This window comes from Vitis vinifera, chromosome 9 (assembly GCF_030704535.1).
Source record: "Vitis vinifera cultivar Pinot Noir 40024 chromosome 9, ASM3070453v1".
Taxonomy (NCBI): Eukaryota; Viridiplantae; Streptophyta; class Magnoliopsida; order Vitales; family Vitaceae; genus Vitis; species Vitis vinifera.
The window spans coordinates 17,476,756-17,494,337 of NC_081813.1; the positions used below are offsets into that span (position 1 = coordinate 17,476,756).

Consider the following 17,582-nt stretch of genomic DNA (forward strand, 5'->3'; position numbering starts at 1 on the left):
GTGTTCTCATCAACCTGATATGCTGGTCATTCTCAACCTGAACCCCATCTTATGCTAAAATCTTATTCAAGTGACAACTGAATTGAAGCAATTGAATGGATACAGGTTAAACCAACCCAACTGGGAGCCAGGTCATGCTTAGCCAACCTGAACAAACAAACTATATCAATGACAGTTTCTCTATTATACAACCCAGTGTCTGCCCTGCTATACCGGAAGAAGGAAACTGAAAAAAGATCCTCTTCTTCATCTAGGCCAGAGCCAAGGACACATCAAAAATTTCTGTTGCCTTTTTAACAGCTTCAACATTAATGTCTACCAACTTCCCTGTCTTGGATGAAACAATTAAGCATTTCTTCTCTTGTGCATTGGGAACAAATAGTTCTCCTTTCTGTTGAGAAGAAAACAATGCAATGCTGCAGCAACGGCACCATACAACACAAATTAGAGTTTGCACTAGTTCAAAACTTTCAGAAGAATAAGTGTGATCGAACTTCCAAAATTATAAATTCATAGTATGTGCAGTGCAGTGAGGTTATGAAAATATTACCAGGGCTTTTCACGGGCAGTGGCAAGCTGAACAGCAGCTGTGTTTGTGGTTATTACCCCAAGGGAGTCATTGATAAGAGCAGCCAGCTGAAAGTAGGCAGAATCAGTGAATGAAATTGAAGTATCAGCCTTGAGTTTGAGAAGTTACAGTCATGGCATAAAATTGAGTGGCCCGTTTACTGACATGTCTTATGTTTTTGGTTGTAAGGAGGATGAAACAAGGTAAGGGCAAAGGAGAAGTGCTGAGGTTAAAGATGGGGTGTCTTGGATTCTGTTTTCAGGTAATGTATATTGAATGGAAGAAGGCATACCTGTCCTGGGGTAGTAATGAACACTATGCTGGCATCTTCTCCAACTTCTTCTTCCACTTCTTCCCTTACTTTCTCATGCGGAATGACAAAGATTGGCCTAATTCCCCTGTTCCAAATATTAAACAACGTAAGAGTAATTGTCAACGGTAATGTCGCAATCTCCCAAACTCACACTAGCTATTGCTCCTGGAAATTAGGGTTTATGCTTCAGAATAACCGGAGTACTACCCTGGAGTCAGTCATCTTTACAGTCCGGGTAACGAAAACTCAATCCAAATAACCCCATGATCAATGCATCCATAAATCATCTGAACAGGTCATAGGCCTGGCACTTGGCAACATCATTCCCTCAGATAATTTACTCCAATGAGTGACAACAGTATGCAATATTTTGCATACTTATAGTGATGGGTTCAAGCCCATCATTAGACAAAAACTGAAAGAATCGGTTGGTGGGATTATTAGACAAAAGAAGATACTACAACCTAAAGGCAATTCTGCTCGTATTTTCAAACACTTATAGGCATACCATCATCTCTGTGGTAAAAACACACAAATGCCCCTTCAGAACCGAAGCAATATGGAGATGGGATAAGATTCCCAGCCAAATAAACATTTTTACTTATCAATATGCATGCTGATTCTCAAAGAAGTTTGTGAATCATTTCATACCTAATAGTGTCTGCTATTTCAGCCCATTTTTGGATGGGTAGCAAGCTATCAGTATCCCCTTTAGATTGCATTGAAGCCTTTGAGTCACATTCGATTCCATGAATCACAATATATTTCCCTTTCTCAGCACCAGCAGCCTTGTATTTTCCCTCTACAACCTCCTTCAGTTTCCTAGAAATGGAAACTTTTAATGGAGGCACATGATGCCTTGGCACATTCCGAGCTGGTCTCCCTAACCATTCAACCATCTGATGGTACCTAAATCAAACATGCACACAAAAAATTTCAGAGATTCAAACGCCATACTGATCATGGATTAAGGGCAGCAACAGTGTTATAATAAAGGGATGCTCAGTTTTCAATTGTGGGAGTACATATCCAAATCAGCTTGTGTTGTTTTCCAACTCACATGTTATATCCAGCCTCTGATAGATTCATACCATCTGGTGTAAAAGTTTGGGAAAGGAGTAAACCAGCTCCTGCAGCATTCACATTAGGATAAATGTAGCTAACTCTATCCCGGGCTGTTGACATAAACAAGAATGCAGCATGGCCAAGCCCTGCCAGTTTGGTCGATAGGATCATATCATAGTACCTAGCCTGTAAGCCAGTGCAAGGCAACATCCATTACAGTTCATCCAAAATATGCGAGTGAACTCGGTTTCTGTTCAGGATCAAAATCCAGTAAGGCTGTGTCATCAGTAACTTATTGATGGACCATTACTTTCTTTTGGTAGAAAAGGTTGGAGGATGCAGTATAACAAAAAAAATTTCAATGTTGGGTTCAACAAGAGAAAATTGAAGACATCTCTCATTTGGCCACGATATTAAATTTCTTAATTTTATTTTGGGCATTTTGTATTTAGGCATGCTTGATCACCAATCAACATTAGCATGCCCCATCTTCCATACATTTATTCTGTTAATAGATGAAGAACAGTTGAAAATCCGAACTCATATGGGCGTAGAAGCACGCACATAGTCTGAATTCTCACATAACTACTTCAATACACATTCAATTTAACATCAAAACAAAAATTTTCAGGATCTTCAACACATTGCCTGCAGTACATTACACAAATAGTATGAGACAAAAAAAAAACCACGAACCTTAAGAATTCCGATCATGTCAGTATACTCGGCAGGCTCAGGGAAGTCAACATCAGGATCATAGGCATTAGCCCACCTCACATTTTTGTTCAACTCATACGTCTGCTTCCCACGCGGGGACGCCACTATATCCACTTGCACACCAGGGTACCTATCCTTAATCAACTGTATGGCAGGAAAGAAGAGCAAGTTCTCATAAACGCCACCCGAAATCACACAACAACAACGTCGAACATCTCCTCGCACTTTCAAGGCCAATGAGGCTATCTCCACACTATACCCCATTGGGAACTTGAGGAAACCATAAGGATTATCTGGGTTATCGGGTGGCCTGGGGTCCTCCTCTTGTTTGCCATCGGCGAAGAGTGATCCATACTCCATATTGGGGTCTTCTCCATCATCAAAAGGGTCCAGCCAGGGATTTTTCTTTTTGGGAGTGGCATTGAGCTGAATGCGGCAACCGGGTTTTGTGGTTGGAGGCAAGGGTTGTGGAGAGGTGAAGAAGGACGATTTGGTGAAGTGGATTGGAAGAGATGAAGATGGGTTTGTGAGGAAAGGTGAAATGGAGTTGGGGAGAAAATAAGGTGTGGCCATGGAGGAGCTGGTGGCGCTTCACTGTGTGGTTGGGTTGAGTTTGGAAGGTGTTGGCAAGAAAAACAAACGTCGGGTCTCGAATGTGTGGAAGACGGTTGGATAAGAGCTTCCAACTGTGTAATTGTCCTAACCGCCCCAACTTTTTGATAATTAAATAAGCAAGCGACCTAGCAAGTGACCGTATATGTAACACTATTTTTTATTTCTCCTAACTTCCATTATAAAGGCAATATGTTGTATAAAAAGTAATGTTTTCAAAATCGGATTGGTCATTGAACCAAAAAAGTTATCGATTCATAGTTCACTGATAGAACCAGCAGTCGAACTGTGATCAAACGGGTGATGTCATAAATATATATTTTATATTTATATTATTAAAATTAAAAAAATTAATTAATAAAAATAATAAATTTTATCTAAAATTTGATAGTATCTACTTTGTTTGTTGAATTTTTTCATAAATTTTTTTTACCTATAGATGTCAATCAACCTAACATTTTCAATAATTTCAATAATTTAAAATTTTAATGTGCAATAAATAAAACAAAAATGAAAAAAAATTAAATATTAAATATATCATTACAATTATAGTCAACAAAAAAAAAGATTAAATATAAGATATTAAATATAAAACATAAAAATTAAATTTTTAAAAACAAAAATGGAAGGCGGTAGGAAGGCAAGGCGGTTGGAAGGTGTGCTAGTGGTGGTGCAACTGCGCAGGGGAATTGTGTTTTGGGAAAGGAGAGGAGGCGGGGAGGGAAGGAAAATGAGCTTTTATACTCATCAAAATGATGTCGTTTTGATGTTAGAAGTATCAAAACGACGTCGTTTTGATGTTGGAAAAAAATAAAAAAATAAAAAATGGTTGAACTAGACAGTTTGAAGGGAATCGGCTAGTTAGTTTGGTTTGCTGGTCGGACCACCGGTTCAACTGGTTCGATTTCGGTTTGATCATTTTCCTGTCCAATTCGCCAGACTTGACTGAAATCGTGACCGGTTGGTGGTCGAATTGGCCAATTCGGTTCGATTTTTAAAACCATGATAAAAAGTATAAATTTAGCTTACATTTTAAAAATTATTTTAAGAAATTTTAAAATTTGAGTAATAAAATTTCTTTGATATTTTAATTTTTTTAAATAATTTTAAAAATTATAAATTTTTTATATAAGTCTTTAAGGGTTATAGTATATTTTTATAAAAGTTACTATTATTTCTTATTTTAGAAATAGAAAACAAGAATAATACCATCCATAACCTACACTTTCTTATCAATTTTAACTATAAAAAATTCACACAAAATGGGAATGATCTACCATCAAATGTAAAATAAATTAATTAAATTTGATAAATAAATAAATAAATAAGAATTATCAATTTTAATTAAAAAAAAAAGGAGTCCTACACAAAGTAGGAATGACCTTCTAATCATACATAAAATTAATTAATTAATTAATTAATTTTAATAGTTCAATAAATAAATTCAATATTAATTTTAATCTAAGGAGTCCTACACAAATAGGGGAATGATTTTTCATTTAAATATAAAATAAATAGATTTTAATATTTCCAAAAAAAAAAATTAAGAGATAATTCCAAAGAGGTTCTCTTAGTCCCCATAAATAAAGGAATTTCTTAGCTTTCAAAAAAAAAATACAATAGAGAAACGAAGATTTCCATATTTGAGAAGAATTGGAGAAAGCTTATTCAAGGATTTAATGAGTTCTTCAAAGCCTTCAAGAAGATTTTAAGATCAAGTCTTTGAAAATTCAAAGATCAAACCTTCGAAGACCTGAAGATCAATCATTCAAAGATAAAGATCAAGCCCTTGAAGACCTTAAGATCAAGCCTTCAAAGACCCCAAGATCAACCATTCAAAGACCAAGTTTGAATATTTGAAAACTAAGTTAAAAAATTCAAAGGCCAAAGAGTTGAAGACTAATTTCAAATGGGTGTTGAATGCCACCTTAGTGAATGTCCACTTGTGGCAGATGTTTAGGGATTGCACTATTTGTTGGCTCTTAGATTCAAGTAATGTGAACAATACCAATTTTTAAAAAATTGATCTTTTAGGGTTAAAGTACTAACCTTTAGGTTTGGATGTACCCGAACCTTAAATCCAAGTGTTAAAGAATTAAAACAATGTTGTTGGAAGTCTCGTAGACCCATAATCTTCCACCTGATGACTCAACCTCGTTCCATAGCACACAAATGGTGAGGAGTTTGGGAGTTTGGGAGGATGGTGGTTAGGACTCTTTCTTCTCTTTGGATGTTGGAAGACAAAAAGTGATGGAAACCTTAACCCCTAAGGGTATTTATAAGGTTCATAATTGGGTTTAAGTGACTTGAGCCTACATGAGCTAGGGTAACTTAATCTAGCTCAAATTTTTTCTTAATTAATTAATTAACCCAACATGACCTACTAATTAATCAATTAACCTAATCTAAAGACCTTATTCACTTACCCCTATGCAATCCTACGTAATTACCAAAACATTCTTATACACAAAAGTAAACCTAGAGCCAATCTAACCCTCATAACCCTTTCCAACAAGGTATATGAGCTTAAAATGGGGACTCTTGGGACTTATAAAAGTGTTGACTCCCTTAAAATCCAATTTTGAAGTTGATTCAATATCCCCATTATAGAGAATCAATCGAACTCTAGTATCCTATGTAAATAACAATGAGACACTATTTGCTTAGGTTTGTGACCTACTATCCATTATGTTCAGTCTCCCCATGAACACCATCATAGTCTAATAAGGTGAAAACTATTCCTCCTATTGTGTGTTCAACTGACATGAAGTGCATGTTATCCTTTATTTACATAACTTATGGCATTTCAAATAGGCCAAATGTATTTTCACTTCAATGGTCTTTTGGACCACTATGTTTGAATAAATGAAAATAAGGTGTATCTTTAAAGTGATTGATCATCTCATTTCCAATATGGTCGTGTTGATTTTAAATGAAAATATGGTGTACCTTTTCAAAAAAATATAATCCTACCAATATAGTTATGTAGGTCGATTGGTACAATGTTAAATATAAATTGGATATGGTAGTGGGAAGTAGTTTAGCTTTATGAAATACTAGCTAGTCGACTCCCTTCTATTATGCTACGTACTATATGTATTTGGAAATAAATTTATTATGGACTTCCTAATTGAAACAATTTATTTGGAAATATTTTCTTGTTATTACAAAAAATGAAAGAAAACCAATAACTTTGTGAATACCTCAAAGAATGAAAGAAGGCACATAAGTAGGTTTTCTATACATTTACCAATTATGGTCTCATAATATGACTTATAACCAAGTGGCTTGTATGGTTCAAACAAACTCTTTGTATAGTAAGAGGTCCTAACTCTATTTTGTTTAAATCTCTCATAAAACTTGGTAATGTTTTGCTTCACATGGATAGAAGCAAATCAAATCGAATGCATAGGAAAGAAATTATGTAATCACTTTTAAATTATTTTAATAATAGACTACGATGAAATTGTATTACAAAAATCTCCCCACATTTTATATTTAACATTAAAAAACATGTAAAAATACTTTTCTTACTTAAGAATGTTGCTCATTAAAATGGTTAAAAATAGTTTAGTTCATAGTAAAGTCACTTAATCAATACAAAGTAGCTTATACATTCATATAAAATTTGGCTACGATATTATACAATTATTTATTGAAATTTAAATTTTTATCCATTATCTATTTAAACGGATGACGCATGTTATTAGAAATAAATCTTTCCTTTTGTAAAAACTTAAAAAACTAATTTTTTTGTACTTTGTAATATTAATCGAGCTCTTACAATTGATATAATGCATATATCATGTCTATAACCCTAATTTACAATTTAAATTTAAAAAGTTGTTAAATAAGCATGAAATTGTTTAAAAAACGTATTTTACTTTATAATATCGATCGAGCTCTTACAATTGATATAATGCATACATAATGTCTATAAATATTTATGGATGATTATTCATAAGTTAGTTACAGAATTTCATATTTTATAACATCAATAAATATTTCAATTTTTATAATGTGAAAATAGATAAAATTAATGAATTAGGTAGATTGGATTATTAATAAATCATTTTGATATAATTAAGTAAACAACTTATAACTAAACCCCAACATGACTTGTTTATTAAATAAATTATATACAAACAACATTACATGTATTGTAGTATGATGTTAAATTTTCAACCACTCCCAAGTATGAAAAAACAAAAAATAACAAGTAGATGAATTTTTTAATAGAAGTATCAAACAAATTTAAATTCAATTCAATTGATGAGGGACGAATGTTAAATTTTCAACCACTTCCAAGTATGAACCGAAGACCAAAAAATAACGAGTAGATGAATGTTTTTAATAGAAGTATCAACTAATTTAAATCCAATTAAACTGATAAGGGGTGAGGGGAGGGAAACACGTGGTTGAGGGGGGTGAGGGGTGAAGGGGGAATCATCAGTCATCACCACCAGTCATAAGAGCATGGCACATGTTCACCAAAAACGTAGTCCAGGGCCATAATTGTCACCACTCTCCACTCTCCCCCCAATAATTGACCTAACCTTTCCATTTTTTATGTGCCTCAGCTCCAATCACCTTCTTACTCCTCTACGCCCTTCCACGTCTTCTTCTGCTTCTTCCTGCATCCTCCCACACCTTCTCAAGGGCAGAGAAACATGGCCCCCGGCCTGGCAATAGCATGATGGCCATAATGATCATCCCCTAATGACATCACCATGATTGTAATGATGTACCATTTGAAGCAATTATTGATACATTATCTGGTCAATCATCACCAACAAAAAAAAGTATATACATCTAACGGCTATGGAGCACTGCTCCATACAAAGGCCAATAAAATATTCACCCACAGTGGCATATCTATGTAGCGAAAAAGAAATCCGTCAAACCTGGTTCCAGTGCCACGTTCCCAAATCCACCACTTACAGATATATATAGATAAAGAGCTAGAACCTTTGGACCATTACCCAAGAACAAACATTTTATATCTAGCCCATACAACTTCACCACCTCTCTCACTGCATTCACATCTTAATTTGCTCTCTAGCTTGCAATGTCACAGAGAGTAGCTGCAGAGACTTGCCCACCAAAAGTGGTGGTGGTGAGGGAGTTCGATGAAGGGAGGGACAAGGCTGCTGTGGAGGAGATGGAGAAGAGGTGCGAAATCGGGCAGCGGGGCAAGCCTTCGCTCGTCACCGACCTTATGGGTGATCCCATTTGTCGCATCCGTCACTTTTCAACACATGTCATGCTAGTAAGCAATATTACATCCGGTCTGGTTCCTGTGGTCATGGTCATGTTGCAGCAACAAGCTTCACTCGTCCATGACCAAATTTAAAGAGATTTAATTCAATTATACTGTGGTTTAGCCAAAGTAGAGGTGTTTGGAAATTAATAGTTGGAGATTTTTTTTATTTTTTATTTTCTTTTGCAGGTTGCAGAGTATGGAGAAGAGAGGCGAGTAGTGGGGGTTGTGAGGGGGTGTGTAAAAACTGTGACAAGAGGAAAGAGCATGTATGTAAAGGTGGCTTATATTCTGGGCCTAAGGGTCTGTCCTGCCCACAGGTCTCACTCTCTTTCTCGTTTCCCTGAATCTCTATGTGCACAACTCCCTTGTCTGGCTACCGTTATTATTCATCAAAAAGAGTGGACCACAGACGTGAAATTCACCTGGGGTTGAATCTTTTTGGTGGGTTGATATGCGTGGGTCCATCCCTGTTAATGCCAGTACTGCTCCCAATAAATTTCAATCTACAAATGGGGAATACATGTATTATATGTATGTATCACTACTACACTCTACTCATGAAAGCAGCAACCAATATTCCCTAATCAAATTCTATGGGTAAGCCTAGAGATTTTTCCCATCCAACCACTGAAATAGCACATGGTATTGTGCTCTGTATGTGCCTTTTTTGGTTTAGCTCTAATCCCAGAAAATAACGATTAGATTCGGCCGAAAGAGAAGGTATTATTCCTCGTATCATGGAAAGCAAGAAAGATCATACTCCTTTACTCGTGTCGACATCACAAACTCACATGTAGCGCATTAGAGCTAGCCGTGTCTTTTGTACGCGCTCATCTCTCCACACATGAACATCCATAGTCAAATTGATGCCTAATTTTAAAAAAGGCCGTCTCAAAAGCACCTTCATTTTTCCTTTCAACTTTCCTGCTTTTGTTCAAATGCTATACATTAATTAATCAATTGTTCTGTGATTGCATCTTGCAGGCGTCTTGGTATTGGCACAAAGCTGGTTCAACATCTAGAAAAATGGTGTGAGCGAAATGGCGCAGAGTACGCATACATGGCCACAGACTGCACCAATGAGCCCTCCATTAATCTATTCACAAAAAAATGCTCATACGCCAAGTTCCGAACTCCCACCATGCTGGTGCAGCCGGTCCATGCCCATTACAAGCCACTGCCTTCTTCTAAAACTCTCATCCTTCCACTCCCTCCCCAGCTTGCAGAGTTAATCTATCGTCGAATCTTCGCCAACTCTGAATTTTTTCCGAAAGATATAGACCAAATTTTGACCAACAAACTTAATTTAGGCACATTCATCGCCCTCCCCAAAAAATCAAACTTCAAATGCAACCCTTCAAATAATAATAATAATCTTCTACTTCTACCACCCACCTTTGCAATCCTCAGCGTGTGGAACACCAAGGATGTGTTCAAACTGCAACTCAAGGGGGCCTCACCCCTGACATACGCCTGGTGCGCTGGGACCAGGGCCCTGGACGCCTATCTCCCCTGGCTACACTTTCCGTCCATTCCCAATGTTTTCAAACAGTTCGGCGTATACTTTTTACACGGTTTGCACATGGAAGGAAAGCACGGCTTGCGGCTCATGAAGTCTCTCTGCGCCTTTGCCCACAACATGGCTAGAGATGATGCCGGATGCGGGGCGCTGGTGGCGGAGGTGGCCCACAGGGACCCAGTCAGAGACGGCATCCCCCATTGGAGCAAATTTTCATGGGCCGAGGACCTGTGGTGCATCAAGAAGTTTACACCTGCCAACCACCATCCCGACGATGATTGGGTTACATCTCGCCCAGCTTCCCCTGTCATTTTTGTTGACCCTCGTGATTTTTGACCTTCCTGTAACAATTTCAGTGGATATAATGACATCTTGTGCAATTTTTTTTTTTAATCAGACTCAAAATATTCTATCTTTAAATTCATAATTCTTTGAAACATTAACTATCTCACCATTATTGGTCATTGTCCTTCCTGGAAAGAAGGGTTATGGCAGTTGAATGGATGATGCTTTGATGCTGAAGCACATGTCATGCACAGCCACTTTCCCAAATTTCCTACCCAAACAACTCCCACCGACGTTTTTTAAACATGGCTACTTCCTTTTTTTTTTTTTTCTTTTTTTTCTTTTTTAATATTTGCTATTTGAAAATAATTGTAGTTCAACTATAAACGAAATGCTAAACAAAGATGTTGAGGGTAATTAACATAAAAAAATTTTATATAAAAATATTGTACCCTTTGCCAAAAATATAAATTTACCTTACGTATTTTAAATTCACTTTAGAAATTTTAAAATTTGAGGTAAAAGAATTTGGATAACTTAATTTAGAAACAATTTTTTAAATTGTTGTTTTTTCAGTGTAACTCTTTAAAGTTATGTTTGGTTCCGGAAAAATCAAGGGAAAATGTGAGAAAAATAAAATAACAAGGAAAAGTATAAGAAAAGAAAAAATAAATTTAAAATCAATAAATTATTTTTAGATGTTTCTTTAACTCATTTAACTTACTTTCCTTCGTTATATAAGTATTAAATATTCTTAAGATGCATAAATTTTTAACTAATTTTAATTATGTTTGATTTTCTTTGGTATTTTTCATAGTGAAATCAAACCTAGAAAAAACCATTTTTCTTAACATTTATTTTTTTTTCTTAGTACTTTTCGGAAACCAAACAAAGTCTTAAAGTTATGTTTTGTTATGGAAAAATTGAGGGAAAATGTGAGAGATATAAAATAGGGAGAAAAAGTGTAAGAAAAGAAAAAATAAGTTTAAAGTCAATAAATTATTTTTAAATGTTTCTTTAAACTCATTTAAGTTATTTTCCTCCATTATATAAATATTAAATATTTTTGGGAGAATTATCTTTTAGGGGTAGATGGGTTCCCAAATTAACAAAAGGTTCATATAAGTCTTCAAATTGAGTTGAAGGATATGAAATAGTAACGGATAAATATACCCTTTAAAAACACATATAAAATATTTTATAAAATTAAGTTAAATAATTTTTTTTCAATAATTTTTTTTTCAAAAATACTAAATTAAATAAAAGTAGTTTTCAAAAATATTAAATTAAATATTTTTTTTTCAAAAATATTAAATTAAATATTTTTTTTTCAAAAATATTAAATTAATTTTTTTTTAAATATTAAATTAAATAAATTTATTTTAAAAAAATATGAAATTAAATAAATTTATTTTTAAAAAATATGAAATTAAATAAAAGTATTTTAAAAAATGTTAAATTACATAAAATTATTTTAAAAAAATATTAAATTAAATAAAAGTATTTTTCAAAAATATTAATTTTTTTTCTCAAAATCAACAAAGGACATTTTTGGAAATACTGAAGGATGATATCCTTCAACTCAATTTCCATACTTTCATTGGGTCTTGGGCTCAATTTGAAGAATTACATGGACCTTTTGTTAATTTGGGGGTCCATCTACCCCCAAAACATAATTCTCCCAATATTTTTAAGATGCATAAATTTTTAACTAATTTTAATTATATTCGATTTTCTTTCATATTTGAAATCAAACCTAGAGAAACCATTTTCCTTAAGGCTATGTTTGATTTCAAGAAAATTTGAGAGAAAATGTGAAATAAAGAAAATAGAGAAAAAAAGTATAAGAAAATAAAAAGATAGGTTTAAATTTAATAAATTATTTTTATACCTTTCTTTGAACTAATTTTACTTATTTCTCTCTATTGTAACAAGATGAAATAATTTAAAATGTATAAATTTCAAGATTAATTTTAATTAAGAATACTGTTTTTCTTAATATTTGTTTTCTTTCCTTAGTATAGAACCAAACATAATCTAATTTTTTTTTCTTCCCTTAATACTTTTTGGAATCAAATATAGTTTAAGAAATTTTATATATAAAAATTATTATTATTATTTTCTAATTATAAAAACATAAAACATATTCAAATAAACACTTAGTGACTCATTATGTGACAAAAATTTAGCATGTTATGCTAATAAAAAGAAAATGTTTGCACCTATTATTCAAAATCTGATGAGATAATATTGGTATTAATCAAGTATCTTCTTTAAAAGGTTTACAATAATTATTCACAATTCAAGCAATATGCTCTAAATTATTGAAAATGATTCAAATATAAAATGATATCCCAATAATATAGGATGTTTTCCTTTTTTTTTCTTTTTTTCTTTTTGGTAATATCATGTCTTAAATGTTATAGTCAAGGAGGTTCGGATGAATCACCCTAACCTCTTTATACATATCATTATCGTTATCTTTTTTGTCCATGATTCTAAATGTGGAAGTACACCTACCCTATTAGTAGTCCGAGTATAATCAAAAGAAAATAATTAATTGGTTAAAAAGAATGAAATAATCCTTATTTTTGTGAATTTGATATTTTCCATGTTTTTGTTTGAAAAATATTTTATTTTTAACGTAAATATCCTTAACTATTTTAATTATTTACATGTATGTTTTAAAAGAAATAATTATTTTTACAATAAAAAAAATAAGGGTATTTTTATCAAAATAAGGTTAAAAAACAATGATAAGTTCGATTTCTAAAATTGAGTTTTCAGTGACCATTTTAATCAAATAATCCAAAGAAAAGTACAATGATTGTACTTAATTATTTTCAATAGCATTAGAGGCAATGTATCATGCCCAAAGGTGGCAAAATCTAATCCAATTATGTAACCCCACAAGCTATGGTTTTGTTTAGAGCCTGGATTTGGTAAGTATGAGTAGATGGCGACATGTTAGAAATAGTTGTAAATACATCTTCAACACATTTCTTATGCTTTATGCGAGAGGGAACCCCACTTCAATTTCCCAAATTCATTACCAAAAAATGAACCACCACACTCGTACCCCTACCACCCTTCAGTCACATAATCATAATGCTCCTACTCCATGGATAAGAATAAGGATGTATTTGGGTTCAAAGCACTTGGAAGTCACCTCAAACGGCTCTTTTAACTTTTGTGGTACTTTCTTTTAAATCTTCTTCACTTCTAGAGGGACTTGTCCTTTTGTTCTCTTTGCCTACTTTCAACCCGCGTGATAAAAGGGTTGCAGAATTTGAAGTTTGGTATCTTTCTTTGTTGCCCCAAAGAGAAGTTGATTTCGATATGGAACTTGACTAAAAACGTTGGGTTTGGGCTAAAGACAAAGAATATCATTGATCTATAAGACTTTTTGTATTGAAAATAAATAAATAAATAGATTATTTCTTAATTATTCTTTGTTTTTTGTGAAAGAAAAAAAAAATACATGTTGAACAACTAGGAGTAGTCGCGTACTTTGAAAATAGTTTTTAAAATTTTCTAACATTGTTTGACCGTTGTTTTCTAAAAACAATTTTTAAAAATAAAGTGAAATATAGAACAAATTTAAAAGAACAAGTATGAGTTGTTTTCATCAATTTTTTCTCTCTAAAACATGGTCTGTTTGACCATGTTTTTTTAAACTTGTTTTTAAAAATTGTTTTTAAGTTAAAGAATAAAAAATAGTTTTTAAAAACAAATTTAGAAAGTATGACCAAACAAACCCTAAAATTTCTAGAAAACAATTTTTTTTTTCTGAAAGACATAAAACATAAGGGCCTATTTGGCCATGTTTTTTGAAACTTATTTTTAAAAATAGTTTTTTATTCTTTAACTTAAAACAATTTTTAAAAACAAGTTTAAAAAAATATGGTTAAATGACCCTTGTTTTCCTTTAATTTTTTAAAAATCGGTGAAAACAACCTATACTTATTCTCTAAAAATTATTCTTTATTTTACTTTGTTTTTAAAAATTATTTCCAAAGAACTATAATCAAACAATGTTAGAAAATAAATAGTGTTAGAAATAGTTTTTTGTTTTTAAAAACAGAAAATTGTTTTTAAATCACACGGTCAAATAAACTCTAATATTTTCTAAAAACATGTTTTAATTATTTTCTTTTTTAAAAAAATTGACAAATATGAAGAATAATTATTTTTAAAAATATTTGAAAATTAGAAAACATGTTAAAAATATGGTAAGTTCCTCAATGGACTCTTGTTTTAGAAAAAGCCAAAAACTTGTTTTGAAAAATTGCTCTTAAAAACTGTTTTTTAATAAACAATTTTAAACCGAGCCAAAATCATTTTTTTTTATCTTCTTGTTTATCCATGTATTTCTCTTTCATGAAACTTGTAATAAACTTAAGAGAGTATTTAATTTGGATGAAATCCAAAATTCAAATCTATTTAAGATTATTTTGTGAAACTCACTTCGGCCTTTTAATTTTGAGAATTCAATAGAGAATATTGTATTTATAATAGCAAATTAATGTATTTAATAAATAAAATAGATAATTTGTATTTGTACTAGAATTATAAACTTTGACTCTAGAAGACCATTTTAAAATTCTTTTAAGCTATGTTTGGTTGTCGGAAAGTACCAAGGAAAGAAAACAAATGATAAAGAAAATGGTTCTCATATTTGATTTCATTATAAAAAATACAAAAGAAAATTAAATATAATTAAAATTAATTAAAAATTTATGTATTTTAAGATGAAAATTGTTAACCAAATCACAAGTAGAAAATAAAGAAAAAAGACAATTTTTTAATATAGTTCAATGATCAATATAATCCATACATCCATGAAGTACATCAACATTTAACAATTCACTAATCAGAATGAAAGAAAAGAGTTACAATGGTAAATCTCTTTAAAAAATCTCTCAATTACGACTACACTCTCAAAAAAGCATAATTCTAAACATAAAAGAGTTAAATATATAATGGGGACAAATTTGTCAATCAACACATAAAAAAATTCCGAGCCTAAACATTTTGAGTAAAATGTAATAAAACTAATTCAAACTTCACAATCCAATACAAATAAGTAAAATAAGTTTAAAAAAGTATATAGAAATAATTTATTAACTTTAATTTTTTTTTCCTTTATTTTTTCTTTCATTTTACTTTTTCTTTCTATTTCTTTTTTTTTTTAACTCAATCAAAATTTTCAGGAACCAAATATAACTTTATTTAATTAGTAAGAGTGTGTTTAATAGTAATTTTAGAAAATATTTTTAATATTTTTAATATTTAAATGAAAAACAAATAACTTAAAGATTAAAAACAAATTTCTTTAAAGAAAAAACTAAAAAAATAAATACCGTCAGGTTGAGCAAGAATAATGTTTTTCTTATTTAAATAATTATTAATTGGTTACGTGTCTTGTAAGTTAGCTTGGTGGGGCTAGTTGCTTCCTTACCTTTTAGCTTTTTCAGTTTTATTCCTTCTATACAATATAGGTCGACCAAAGTAGCATGCTTTAAATTAGCCTTCAGATGGGGAGAAACCTATTGACAACGTAACATAACAAATTGATTTTAACTTTTCTTATATACATAAATAAATTAATAGTGCATTTTTGTTATCCTTTATAATAATGCATTTCACCATGTAAAAATAAGGAATTATTTTTAATAAATATTTATACTATATTAAAGTTAATGATAGGATTAAATATGTAATTTTATAATTAATTAAACTTTCTTGGTCATTTATGAATAGGACTGCAACTTAAACGGGTTAGTTAAGTTAATGGTTAACTCGATCTCAACCTGAATTAAAAAACATCCAAACCTAATTCAACTCAAGATACTTAATACAAGCTCAAACTAACCTCATTTTTTTAAGTTTGGATTGATCGGATTGATTGGGTTGATCGAATTGTATAATTTAAACTTCAACTATAATTTAATTTAAAAAAAAAAAACATTTTTATGTATTTATATAAAAATTTAAATAATAAATAAGAAAAAATCTTAATATAACAACAAAAATGTAAAATATAAATTCATATATCTTTTTAAAATAATGAAAAAGTATATGATATAATATAATTTGATATTAAAAAAAATTAAAAAGAAAATAAATATTATCTATATATTACAAATATTATAAAAAACTTAAATCGAGTTTAGATTAGGTACGGGTTGTTTGAACTTTAGTTTGAGTCCAACCCAAATTAAGTTTGGACTCGAATATTAAAAATAATTGTTCAAGCCTATTAAAACATTGGGTTGGATTGGATTAACCTGTTTAAGTTGCACAGAGTAACTAACCCGTCCTCGATTTTAACCCAACTAGCCGATCCTTAATTTTTACATAAATGCATCATAAAAATGGAAACGATAATAAGAGGGAGATCGTAATTGCTCTATGGATAAGAACATGTGATCTGTTTCAATGGGTTCAAAGCATTTGGAAATCACCTGAGAGGGCTAAAAAACAATCCTTCTAGTAATAACTCTTTTGCTTTGTCTTTTAAAAGCCGCCTCGTGCTCTTTATCATACGACTTCCAGTCCCTTTCCAAATTTTTAATTTTCACTATTACTAATTTCACATCAATCATTTTAGAATCTTCAATCCTCGTTTTGCAGCTCTTCCAAGAAACTAATTTCGATAGGTTGTGGGTTTGGTTTAGGGTTACTATCAAAAAAATGTATGCCCCAAACAACATTCATCCAACGTGCTTTTTATTTTATTAGGGACAAACATTCTCCCACTCATGATATTCTTGGTTTCTAATTTATCGTACTTTCACCTTTGACATGTCCAAATTTTTTTTTTAAAAATTATTTTTTATTTTTAAATTATTTGATTCATTCCCTCGAAACTTATTATTATAAAAATTAAAATATATATATATATTGAAAACATTTTGGAGGTTCTTTAATTTTTATCAGAACATAGAGTACAACGGAATAAGGGTAAGGAGTACTATGAATGTAATTTTAAATCGAATATTGTGAAGTTTACGTTAATTGAATTTAATTTTACATTGAATAAATGGAACGATTTAGGTGTTAGTCAAAATTGAATTATGAATATATATATATAAATACACACTTGAGGAGAGAGAAAGAGAAAAAGATGTGAATACAATATTTATGGCGGTTCAAAGGATGCATATTCCACTTTCTTCAACTTCTTCACAAGTTTGAGGCTCTTCCGCCGAGACCTAAAAGCTTTGTCAACAAAAGC

The 17,582-nt window shown here is 31.5% G+C and overlaps 2 protein-coding genes across 3 annotated transcripts; one reads left to right on the forward strand and one right to left on the reverse strand.

Annotated features, from left to right (window-relative positions):
- Positions 1 to 82: 82 nt before the first annotated feature.
- Positions 83 to 3,356, reverse strand: LOC100241596 (photosynthetic NDH subunit of subcomplex B 1, chloroplastic). Its single transcript, XM_002264357.5, has 6 exons — positions 2,643 to 3,356; positions 1,942 to 2,132; positions 1,533 to 1,790; positions 861 to 966; positions 551 to 636; positions 83 to 416 (listed from the first exon to the last, which is right to left on the reverse strand). The coding sequence occupies exons 1-6, from the start codon at positions 3,234 to 3,236 to the stop codon at positions 251 to 253; spliced, it is 1,401 nt and encodes a 466-aa protein (XP_002264393.2). The 5' UTR covers positions 3,237 to 3,356; the 3' UTR covers positions 83 to 250.
- Positions 3,357 to 8,243: 4,887 nt separating this feature from the next.
- LOC100246729 (probable N-acetyltransferase HLS1) lies at positions 8,244 to 10,448 on the forward strand. Of its 2 annotated transcripts, none has more exons than XM_002264317.4 (3): positions 8,244 to 8,544; positions 8,725 to 8,855; positions 9,523 to 10,448. In XM_002264317.4, the coding sequence occupies exons 1-3, from the start codon at positions 8,344 to 8,346 to the stop codon at positions 10,391 to 10,393; spliced, it is 1,203 nt and encodes a 400-aa protein (XP_002264353.1). In that variant the 5' UTR covers positions 8,244 to 8,343; the 3' UTR covers positions 10,394 to 10,448. The 2 variants fall into 2 exon arrangements, with proteins under 2 accessions (XP_002264353.1, XP_010655081.1); XM_010656779.3 differs by having other exon boundaries at positions 8,725 to 8,804.
- Positions 10,449 to 17,582: the final 7,134 nt, after the last annotated feature.

Coding starts and splice junctions, on each gene's coding strand:
- LOC100241596 (XM_002264357.5), bottom strand. CDS start 3,236: ATGGCCACACCTTATTTTCTCCCCAACTCCATTTCACCTTTCCTCACA. Junction 1,791..1,941: donor TCAGAGGCTGGATATAACAT/GTGAGTTGGAAA, acceptor TGTTTGATTTAG/GTACCATCAGATGGTTGAAT. Junction 967..1,532: donor GAAATAGCAGACACTATTAG/GTATGAAATGAT, acceptor TATTTGGAACAG/GGGAATTAGGCCAATCTTTG.
- LOC100246729 (XM_002264317.4), top strand. CDS start 8,344: ATGTCACAGAGAGTAGCTGCAGAGACTTGCCCACCAAAAGTGGTGGTG. Junction 8,545..8,724: donor TTTCAACACATGTCATGCTA/GTAAGCAATATT, acceptor TTTCTTTTGCAG/GTTGCAGAGTATGGAGAAGA. Junction 8,856..9,522: donor AGGGTCTGTCCTGCCCACAG/GTCTCACTCTCT, acceptor TGCATCTTGCAG/GCGTCTTGGTATTGGCACAA.